The sequence below is a fragment of the Aphelocoma coerulescens genome, chromosome 5 (genome assembly GCF_041296385.1).
Source record: "Aphelocoma coerulescens isolate FSJ_1873_10779 chromosome 5, UR_Acoe_1.0, whole genome shotgun sequence".
Classification (NCBI taxonomy): Eukaryota; Metazoa; Chordata; class Aves; order Passeriformes; family Corvidae; genus Aphelocoma; species Aphelocoma coerulescens.
Window position 1 is genome coordinate 40,832,707 of NC_091019.1, and position 12,162 is coordinate 40,844,868.

Consider the following 12,162-nt stretch of genomic DNA (forward strand, 5'->3'; position numbering starts at 1 on the left):
ACAGGACAAGGGGAAATGGCTTCAAACTGAAAGAGAATAGGTTTAGGTTAGATATTAAGAAGAAATTCTTTATTGGGAAGGTGGTGAGGCTCTGGAACAGGTTTCCCAGAGAAGCTGTGGATGCCCCATCCCTAGAAGTGTTCTAGGCCAGGTTGGATGGGGCTCTGAGCAACCTGATCTAGCAGGAGGTGTCCCTGCCCATGGCAGTGGTGTTGGAATGAGATGGTCTTTAAGGTCCCTTTCAATCCAAACCATTCCATTGTTCTGTGATAAGGGACTTGATTAGTCTGCTCAAAGAGTTCTTTCTGTAACAAAAGCAAGAAATTTCATGTGCAATTTCAGAATTGAAATTAGAATAAAAATCTTGTACATTTTAGATGTCTTTAAGACATGTAATATTTTCCCTAAAATTTGTTCCTTTATTTCTTCATTCACTTGAGATGTTAAGTATGTAAAATAGCTTTCTGCCAGTCTTTCAAATTGTTCTTCCTCAATATGGCAAATATAGGTGGTTCCTTCCTTCCTTCCTTCCTTCCTTCCTTCCTTCCTTCCTTCCTTCCTTCCTTCCTTCCTTCCTTCCTTCCTTCCGAATTCCTTCCGAATTCCTTCCGAATTCCTTCCGAATTCCTTCCTTCCTTCCGAATTCCTTCCTTCCGAATTCCTTCCTTCCTTTTTTCTAACACCACTTTATACATTCTAACCCTGACTCTTGCAACACAGTAAGTAATATCCAGAATGGAATGAGCCTCCTAAGTGTGCTGGGTAGGTGGTAGCTGTTTCAGACTACAGGAAGTGCCTCCAGATGCTCTAAGCGCTTTGTAATTGTTGCTGACACATTGGGAGTTCTACAAGGGCTTTCCAGCTGACTTGAATATTTGTTGTTCAGGAGAGAGGGAAGGAAGGTCACAAGCATCAAGCAGCATGCAAGATAGACTCTACGGTTTCTTTTCCACGTTTCTAAATCAAGCAAAAAAAATCTCAGTAATCCCCATAAGATTTCATTGACTAAATGTTAGCTTTTGGTCTTTTCCAACCAAAATGATTCTATGATTCATTGAACAACATAAGAGGGAACCAATAAAGTGAAGTCTGGTAATAAAGAACAAGACAGTTTCTGTCCTTTTTGCTGTCCTAAATAATGACTGATGGAATATAACTTCAAAAACATGTCACAGAAGCTCTCAGAGGCTTAGCTGCAATGATATAAACAGCCACTTATCTTGAAAACTTCCTATCATGCTATCAAGTTTCATATAGAAGACCTGGCACAGATGGTAGTTCTTCACTTCTGACTCTTCCTATCTCATTTGAGATGAGAGTAGAGTCTCACCATCCTTTATTCTGTTATAGTCACTGAGCTTCAGTCAAAGAGAGTGAATGAGGTTAGCATTCTTTGGCTTAAGCAAGTCAAAATATTTTGATTAAAATTTTTCTGTTATGTTCTGCATGTCTATGCAGAAGGCCTGAATTTTTGTCCTGTGTGAACTTGAAGTTCCATTTATTTATTTATTTATTCTGATATCTTATGTTTCAGTAGTTCATTGCTGCCCAAAATACTTTGTGCTATTTATGTAGGGATACATTTTGTTTATAGTTTAAAACTTAATTATTTCAAGAATGAGACTTTTTTCCAAGAAATTTTTCTCTTTTACCTAAACTCTTCTCTTAAGAGCAGCTGTTCTCAAAGACCCTAATCACATATATTGAATTTAATAAAAACCAGAGTCTTTCTAAAGAGGTCTATAAACTGAAAAAATATTTTAGGATAGATGCACCTATTTTCTTGTAGAAACAACAAAGACAGATTGGCTCACCAGAAAATAGAGCTCAGACAATGAAGCACTGGAGAAATCTTAAACAATTATAGAAACTTTCTTATTCTATGCCAAGATTAATTCCAAATATTCTTCAAACTAAAAATGAGGAGAGAACAAGAGCGGGACACATTCAAAGCTGAGCTGTCAGGGTAATAGTTTGTCAGCATAGCTGTTTGAAATTCAATGTTTTCAAAAGGATAACCAGTTTTGCTGGAAAATTATTGAACTATTAATACAATAGCATTGAATTCTGCTATTTATTTCATATAGTAGATAAAATTATAGAAGTTATGATTGAATAATAGGAGCGGTCTTCTTTCTGTTTCTTTGTCTAGCTGACATGATTTTTTGTCACATTAAGTTTTTGTATGTCTTGCATGAAATGGTAGTAGGGGTTTCCTCATAGCCATTGAACTACTCTCTACAATGAGGTCAGAAACTACCTAGTCCTGGCTAGGCTAGCAAGAACTGGTTGGCTTAGCCACTGCAGAGTATATATGTTCACTGTGAGTAAAATGTACTTCCATTTCATCCTCAATTTTTATTTGTGTGTGGTTATTTGAAATAGTTAGAAATGCTTCTAAATTACACTTAGTATATACGTATATAGAAAGCAAGAAAGTGCTGGGTAAAGAGAGTAAAAAAAGTAAGAATCAAAGGTAGGTATCAAGAGAATTGGAAAATATGTTCTATGTTCTTCTATTACGGTATAAAATGTAGAGTTATGTGAAGAGAACTATAAGGTATTTGAAGGATGTTTTAATAAGTCATCTCTCTTCCATTTCAGACATGATTAGATATTCTACTTAGAGATATGAATATATAATACATGATGAGTGTGCTTAGTATAAAGCTACCTCATAATTTTTTCTCATTTCTTTGTGGTCTTAAATAATCAGTGTAATTTAGAAATATATATATATAATTACCATTATCCAATGAACAGGCATTTGAAAAATGCATTTTTGTTCCCAAACTTACCTCTACTACCACTTGCTTGACTAGGTTTTCATAAGAGTTTGGTATTTTTCTTCTATTGTCAGAAGTAGCTAGAAACAAAACCTGCTACTCAATTGCACAGTTCAGTACTATTTATCTTCTTGCATGAACTGTTCTAGAGTACCTGTGCAATGATGTCTTCCAGAGTGTAGTGCAAATCCAGACTTCAGTCAGCACAAATATAACATTTTATATCAATTTTAATTTTTTTAAAATTTTCAAAGTTAGCCCTAGATAAAAATCCATTTGCTTTAACATGCTTAAAGTAAGATAAGTGAAAATTTGTACAGTTATGTATGGAAGGAATGTTGTACAGTGATAACTTTATTGGAAGATTCCAATTGTGGGCTTGGGATACAAGAACATATCTTTTATTCTGAGTCTTTCAAAGGGTTTTTAGGTTGTAGCTGTAGGCACAGTAGACCCAGTGGAAGTTCAGGAATATGAAAACAATATTTAGTTGCAGAGGTTGCATCTCTTCCCACAGCAACTTATTTGCTGTATTCACCTTGGATTTGCAGTTTCTCACACAAATGCAATTCATGTGCTAACTTTACTGTTGTCAGGAATATCCCAGAAGTGGCTAGCCCAGACTTGTTTACACAACACTCTTTCACACTGCTGTCCCTCATTTTACTGCCATAACTTCTCCTGTGCCTCTCCAGTTCCACCCCAGGCCTTAGAGTGGTTTTGTGCATCAGCTATCTGAAGCTTCCTGGGTGAACTAAATGCTTACTTTAATTAAGAATCTGGCCTGTGGTGAATGCTGTGTTCAGAGAGACTTTTTCCATTAAATTACTGATTAAATTTAGTAGGGGAAATAAACATTTGAAAGCAGTCTCTCTTCCCTGCAGCCATTCCCTCCTACAGAAAAGGTACAGGCTGGACTAGGTTTGTGAGACACTGCAGCTGGTCCTGGCAAGTGAGCTGGAATAACTTCCAGCAGCAACTGCCCTGTTTCTGGACAAAAGGATCCTTTTGCATGTTCCCAGTATGTTTGATCCTTTGGCCCCAGCAATGGTCCATATGGCAAAACAAATGCAAATTGCTGGAATCCCAAGACAGGAGTTTCACCATTAACGTTTCAGGCATTTTTCCTCAGCCTGAAGTGCTTAGCATGTGATGTCACATTTTCCTTTCTTCTTGCTCATTTTCCTTGTAGGTAGATAGTCAACCAATGTACTTGCACAACAAACAAACAAACAAAACACATCACATAAACAACTAATATATTATTCCAGAGCAAATCTGTGTTTGTTACAATCACATAGAAACCATTACTATTTTAGCAGCTGTGTCAAAGAACTGATGATTTGACATCTCTTTCACATTATTTCTAAGTACAGGGATATAAGAATGTAACTCACCCATTCCTGAGATAACAAAACACAGTAGAAACATGCCTATTTAGAGTTCACCAAACTGAATATTTGTTTTCAAAACTTTTTTGAGAATTCTTCAATATTTGTACAATAGAAAGTGGATCATCTTAGATCCCCTTACTGGAATTTTGCAATAATTAGAATTTTGATCACTTAAAATAATGAGAGTAACTTAATGAAAATAAAAGCCAACCTGAAAAAGAGAATAATGTGCAGAAAATGATGGAGCAGAAGGCAGGGCCAGTGGTAGCTGCTTTCGTTTGCATTCTTCACCCAGTAAAATGCATTCATTTCCCTTAGTCACTGCATACCACAGCCATACCAGATACACTACTTTAGTACTTCAAACACTTTTTGACTAGATGGTAACTCAGAGTCAGTCCAGGTCTTTCCCTTGCAGTTGATTTTGCTTATTCAAAGTCTGGATTTTTCACGTATGGTTATTTTGTTTGACTTAATTGTTTACTTTAAAATAGCTGCAAAAAAATTTGTGTAGAATTTGCTCTTAAGGTTTCAGCAATAATAGAAGAGAGCAGTTTTATCCTTATTATAACACTGAATGTGCAGCACGTAGGGATGAAAAAAATGAGAAATGAACTCTTTGAGAAGTCAGAGTGCATTTTAAAAGAAAAATACCATTCTAAAAGATGGATAAGCATAAAAGAGTAGTGCAGAGAATTAGTTTAATTTATAATTTTCAAGTTCAATTAAAGTAACAAATCTAAAAATTCTGTGGCATATATTCTAAATTTTTTTTCTAAAGAGAAGAATTTGTACATTCTGATTGGAATATTTGTCTTCTGAGAAATTAAAAAGCACTTAAAAGGAAAGACCAAATAGATAGACATTTTCTTAAATCATAGATTATGTTTGAATGTACAGCAGTTGTAAGATGCAGTAGCAACTGTTTTTCCTGCAGAAGTTTCACTGCAAGATCAAAGAACAAAATCTCCAGTACAGCTTCTCTGTCACTGATACTAACTCAAAAGCAACATATTCCAACCTTTCATCTTTCAGTAGTTTCATGTACACCTTAACACAATTTCTTGAAGACCAGACAGAAAATATTTTTTAAAGTCAACATCAAAGCTGTTTCATTGACTCTTGAGGGTTTGTTTATGCGCTTTTTCTTCATCTACTGCAGGGCTTGCAGTTTGGGCTATTTTAGTACATGGGGGGGCTATGCACAGGCTGATGGATTCAACAGCTGCAAATTACAGGATCAGCTGTCTGGAAGACTGAGTGAAGTGGGCAGTTGGCAGCCAAATGGGGTACAACCTCTGTAGCCTGAGAAATTCCACAGTCAGTGCTACAGGAAAGCCCGTGAGAGGATGACAAAATCTTTACCTTAATACCACAATGAGAATGTGTAAAAATAAAAATGCCTAGCTGACATGTGAGATTAATGATCATAAAAATTGTTTTGGAAATGGTGCTTTCTAAAAATCAGATTATAATATCTTATGAAACTATATACTGTTAGAATGGGGAAGATTTTGCACACTTATATGTATAGGCTTTATATTACTACCAATGACCTGGACCTATGCTTATTTACAAATAGATGCCAACAGATTATTACTTAAAAGTGCATGATTTCTTTTATCTACCCGCCACTTCTGGTAAGAGCAACTGGCACTCATGACAGCATTTAGCTACTATCTTGTGATACTGCTGTTCTTTATTTATAAACACAAAGTGTAAAAAGGCACAAAACAGTGTTCCGCTCTATCTAACACTGTCATCTACAAGCAGCTAGGAAGGATGAGGAGAACAAAACTATATTGTACCAGGTCTTGATACTGAGCCTCAATAAAATTGTGAACTTACATAACATAACATTTTTGGGCACTATTTGAACTGCATTATTACAGAAAATTATTAAATTCAAAGCTGTGCTAGGTGCAATTATTTAATTTTACTGAATTATATGTAAATCTAGACATCAGGTACAGTAGTAAGAAAAAGTTTTACTAGAAAATGTCAAGGGGATTTAACATTATATTGTTTCCTCTCGAGACACTGGTTTGTGCCAGGCGAGTGTAGAGAAAAGGTGCAAGTAAATAGGATGCAGCTTTATTAGTGCCATTCCTCTGAACACTAATCAGAATTAACTTATATGGCAAAACTTAGCATTTCTTTGTAATTATTTTCTCCTGAAGGCTAGCATTAACCTTTACAATGACAGTTATTAATGACAGTTATTCTGTCATTGGCACAGCCTTCACCTTCACACCATCATATGACAGTTAAAATCAAATAAAGGGGATATCAACAGGGGCCTAAATTATTTTTTTACAGGCTTTATTTAAGCCACCCATTCTGCCTATAACCTAAATCCTTTAAGAGCTGGTACTTAGTCTTTTACTGACATGGTAGTCTATATGATAAGATCAAGGAATGTGACCTTGGATGTGACCAAGTTTGGGCTTAGGTTCTCTCCAATTTACTGAAGCAGTAAGAAGCTGTTAATTACCTCGTTAGTACATAAAGCACTTGGCTGTTGCTGTGTGCCACAGTAGTCTGTAAGCAAATAGGCTTTGCTTTTTGAGGAAAATGAGCAACTTCTAGCAAGCCATACAAAAATTAACAGTGTGTGTTCCTGAATATCTGCTTCATTCAAACCCCTAGTGGTGCTGGGATTTGCATTTCAGTATAAAGTTGGTTTGTTGTGGAAATTTTGTCTACTTCAGAAATTTGAGGTGCTTTGGTAGTTAGCATAATGGGACATCAAGAGAAAACTTATTTGAAGTGTGGGTCTGAATTCTTGATTTATAGTATTATCTAGATTCACTAACCAATATTTTCAGTACATTATCAAACAGTTGTCAGAAGACAATTGTCAGAAGACTTGTTCATTGATAGTTCTTTCTTCTTATGGCTTTGTTTTCAAGCACTCTGAGAATTCATATGGTAGTTGAATTCAGCATGTAACTGTATGTATGAAACTGGAATATATCAAAAACTTGTTTTGGAGTCTGGCATATCTTTAAGCTCGTTCACATAGCAAGTCTGAATGAAGTATATTAAGTATTTTTCTATAGATTGTGTCTAATTTACAAAATTACAGTTACAGGACACAATCTATTTTTTAATCACTGAAATTAAAATTAATTAATTAATTAATTCCTCTATTATGGCTAAGAGGAAAAGACATTAACAATCTTGGAGAAGTGACTACAAGTTCAGTTAAACTAATTAATTGGAAATATTCTTTGAAACAACACAGAATTACAGCTATGCTTTTCAGTCATGTGTCAGTTGTAGTTGGCTAAATGGATAATATTAACTTTTTCCAAAGCTCAGAGAGTTTTAGCTCTGTGTGTCTGTAGCATTAGATGAGTATGCTAATCTGGTAACTAAGAGTGTCCATTTGCTTACCTGGAAGTGTGTGGATATTGGAAGCCCTGAGCATTAGCAGCACTACATCTTGGCAGGTGTTGTACTTTCAAGTACAGATGCTGCTTGTTACAGCAAGGCGACTGAGGACACAGGGGAAGAGATACTGCCTTTCTCTCAAGGCAGATACAATGATCTGCTCATTGAAACTCCAAAGTTTTGTGCTCATCTGGCATTTCTGAGAACTGCTCCTGCAGAGGACTTGATGTAACTCTCAGTGTTTCATTAAAATGAGTAACTACCAATAGCACCTGATGACAGCTAATATTGTATTATCTATTGTACAAAAATATTTAATATTATCTAGAAATATGATTTTGGTTTAATATGTTACATATGTGCAATTAAATATTCAATACTTCGTCTTTACTTTCATACTGAATGTGCCAAATCTGAACTTAAAGATATTACTGTACTGTATTATTAATTTAGAAATAATCAGGTTTACTAATTTTCCTGTTATGCTATTGCCATACAAAACCCCAAGAGTATAACCAGACACACAAAATTTCATTGTAATTTTCTGATAGAATTGTTTCAATAGGAAATTTGAAATGCAAAATTATGATTATTCTCACTTTTACTTGTATCTATCTATCTATCTGTCTGTCTATCTATCTATCTATCTATCTATCTATCTATCAATCTTTATAGATGAGATTTCTGAAGGTTTGAATTAATTTTTTTTTTTTAAGAAATAGGTCTTGGATTTAAATATGCTATTAAGTCACCTTAATCTTAGTCACTTCAAGTCACTGCCAGAGACGTAAGAGAAAAAATTTTAGGGTTCAGTGCCAATTTTTTTCAGTGTTTTAATCACATTTCCTTACTTGTATATAACATGCATTTTACACATTGTTTTCACAGAATTGTTAGAGAGTGTTGTTTGCTAAATAGCATATGCCTAAATGTTCTTTATTATGGTGACTTGCCCTTTCACAAAGAAAATGAAGAGTAGACTGAAGTTATTTTACTCTGCATGCAGCACAACCATAGTAATCTGTAATTAATTTTAAATTTGGAGGATACCATCCTGTTGCAGTGGGGATACTGCAACACCTATATCAAACCAGGAGTCCCGTGGAAAAGAAATATATACGGACGGATTCTTGCTAGATGTTTCAGAGATGTTTATTTCCCCAGCCGCATGGCCGGGCTCTGCTGAGGGACTCTGCTGCAGTCACAGGACCCGAGCTGCTTTTCCCGCGCAGGGGAACACAAACCAACCCATGGGGAACGAGGCTGAGCAGGGGCAGGGAAACCCCGTGTGTCTGTGCCCTCAGGGCTCCCGGGGCCACAGGGTGGGGAAGGGACCCCGACACCATCCCATCAAAAGTTTAGCTTTATAACCTGGTAATCCGTATTTTCTTTCTCCTTTCTCAACACAGCTGTTCACAGTGTTTCTGTTTTCCCGCTTTCTCCTTTTCCACCCATCTTCTGCTCAGTTTTGTCCCCAGAGCAAGACTATACAAAAATCAGCACCCTGTCACCACCACAGTCAGCAGTGGGTAGCAGAAATAGCTTATTCCCATTGAGTCTATCCCGGACTTTTGTCCTTCTTGGTTATAGAGGTTAGATTTGAATTCTGTCCAAATGAATTTTTTTGATGATGGCACAGACCAGATTCTTTGTATTTTAACTAGTGTGTGTGTGTATGTGTGTGTGTGTGTGTGTGTGTGTGTGTGTGTGTGTGTGTGTGTGTGCAGAGAGGGAGACAGCTCCTGGAAATCTTACCACTTTCATTCCTATTGCTGTCTTCTAGGATGTCACTTTATGGTGTTAGTTTTCTGCTTCTGATTTATGTGATCTTGTTGTGCCATCCTTTTTTATTGTATGCTGTCTCTGCACTTACTGAGCAGTACTGCCAAACAGGACAGCTGCTGGTTCAGTTGCTGTAGTATTGCCATGAATAAAAAAAGAGAAAAAAGTCTGTATGTATTAATTACAGTATATTTCCTCTATGAAAAATATCTATTCTGCATTTAATTAAAAGTACATGAAAAGTAGATCTGATCCATGAAAGGACCATGCCCATACCTAAATATCTACTTTATTTTTCCATTACAGGATATTTGTGAAGATATATCTGATCACGTTGAACAAATTCATGCTCTGCTAGAGACTGAGTTTTCCCTGAAGCTTCTGTCTTATTCTGTCAATGTGATAGTTGATATCCATACAGTGCAACTACTCTGGCACCAGCTACGTGTTTCTGTCCTGGTTCTGAGAGAGCGTATTCTCCAGGGACTACAAGACGCCAATGGAAACTACACCAGGCAGACTGATATTCTGCAAGCATTTTCTGAAGAGACTAAGGAGGTACAGTAACTAAATCCAATTAAAAGAATTTCATCTGTGTTCAAAGCAGCTCATCCCTCTTGCACATTTAAAATTGCTAGGATGACAATTTTAAGGATGACTTACTTCTAGATATTTTGCTAAATTTGTTCTAAATTATTATTTTTTTAAATCTTCAGCTGATACCTGTTCTTGTTGAACCAAATTAGTGCAAATTAAGATCAACTTTCAGAAATGTCATGCTAGTGGCTAGCAATGTTTCCTCTTGATTGAGATATTTTTCAGGAAGGATTTGAAAGACTTACAGAGGTGCATCTGTTCCGAAGATGTTCATCTGGTCACTTGGGTATTTAAAGTTTATAGCCAATTCAAAAGCTAATTTCAGTGTGCAGTGGTTTCTTCAGTGAAATTTAGACACTTCCTGCCTGCATAGAGAAATCGGAACCTTACAAAATATTTCCAGAACTTTCCAGCCTAGGTCAACATTCCTTTATAGCAAGAGGATTGTCTTTGAGTGGCAATTCTGCACTATGTCTTTACACAGTCACACATTTTGTCTGAGAAACAATGATGAAAGAATCGTACATTGTTTACTCTGAGAGTATGCCAGATTCACACACATGTAAATGGTTTGTAAACCTGGGTTCATTTAACTAAAATGCCTTATCCTTTGAATTTATCATTACCAAATTAACTTATCATTATCAAATTAACAGAAGAACTGACCTAATTTTTTAAACTTAAAGAAGACGGACATTTTTAATAGTTAGGGTAATTAATGGTTAATAGATGGCATGTGGAAGATTTTTCATTTGATGGTCCAAAGACTAAGATAAAATGCTTTTATGATTAGATGCATTTACAGAAAGAGAACTTTAGATCAATGCAGTGAATTCTGTGACCTGTGTTACAGAGGAAGTCAGAAGTCCCCTAGACATGTCCTGAATTTCTTAACACTCAAGTTCAAAGAGAATGTGAATATTTCTCTGCTCCATGTTGGGTTTTATATTTGTCTTTGGCACGACAAAGTGGGTGGTCGAGAAATCAATGCCCAGAGATGCCCAGGCCCACCTTCCACACCCCCTCTTCCTGATGTGTACATACCTGGCTGCTTCAGATTCAGTTTTCGCTTTGCTTTTTCTGGTAAACCTCTGGCATGTCTGAAGGAAATCTACTCTTGACTTAATATTCAGATTTGTGATTTAGTGGGAAGTCATTATTTTATGACAAGGCCATGGTAATTTCAAGACATAAAGATACTAAGGAACAGGAAATGTTCCATCTGGATCTGATTACAGCTGCTATAAAAACATCCTTGCTATAGAGAGAAGGACTGACTGGGGAAGGAAAGATTATTTTTCAGTGGGGAAAACACATGCGGCCAGGTAGGCTTACATGGTAATATAAAAGACAAAATATACTGACATCATTCTTTTTATCCACCCCAGTTAAAACATAAATAATATTCGATAAATTTAATGGCTAGCAATAGCAGGGACACAAAGTTGATAACACGTTTCTGCCATATTGCTTGATTAGGTTTGGGAAAATTGCTCTGCAGTTTCTAATCTTGAGGTATTCAAGCTTTTTATGAGGTATTATGATAGTGGCTTTAGTTGATGAATATAAAAAATAAATAAAATAGAATGTAGGGGCAATTATATCTACTCCTACAATTGTATTTTTTTGGTGTTTCCCCCCCATCCTTTCCCAGACATGACTACATTGTAAGACTAGTAAGTGCCTCATGATACAAATACTTTCCTTTAGGGATTTTCATGCATAGGTGAATAGTGAGTCTGTTTGAGAAAATCTAAAAACCTTTGCCCACACAAATAACTATTCCCTGGAGAAACATCCTCCTAATTTTCAGTACCCCTTTGGGATTATGAACCAGGAATGCCAGTTTATTTTCTCTCCTAAGACTGAGAACTCCTCTGGTTTGAAATTAAAAGAAGGAAGATTTCACACAGTAATGAATTCTATTTTGGAATTCACTAGTGTAGGACACTTAGAAGTGCAAATAAGTTTAAAAAAATGTGAAAACTGAGCAAAGATTAGAAGAATTGTAACCTCCAGATGAGGAAATCCCTATGCTGCTCCCTATGGTTGGTAGAATCTGGGACTGAGGGTAGAAATGTGTGTAGAAGACCCATATATATATACACCCATGTCTTAGAGCTCGGCTATCAGAAAATGTTTTGAACTAATGCAGAAACATGATACTGGGCCAGACAGAAATTTGATCTAAACAAATTTCACATGCT

General features: G+C 36.1%; 1 protein-coding gene across 2 annotated transcripts in view; it reads left to right on the forward strand.

Annotated features, from left to right (window-relative positions):
* Positions 1-12,162, forward strand: part of AKAP6 (A-kinase anchoring protein 6) — a 220,970-nt gene that overhangs the window by 26,201 nt on the left and 182,607 nt on the right. For both annotated transcript variants that reach the window (XM_069017782.1, XM_069017783.1), the window contains exon 3: positions 9,665-9,916. In XM_069017782.1, the coding sequence (XP_068873883.1) occupies positions 9,665-9,916 (252 nt within the window). The remainder of the gene's footprint in view (positions 1-9,664; positions 9,917-12,162) is intronic.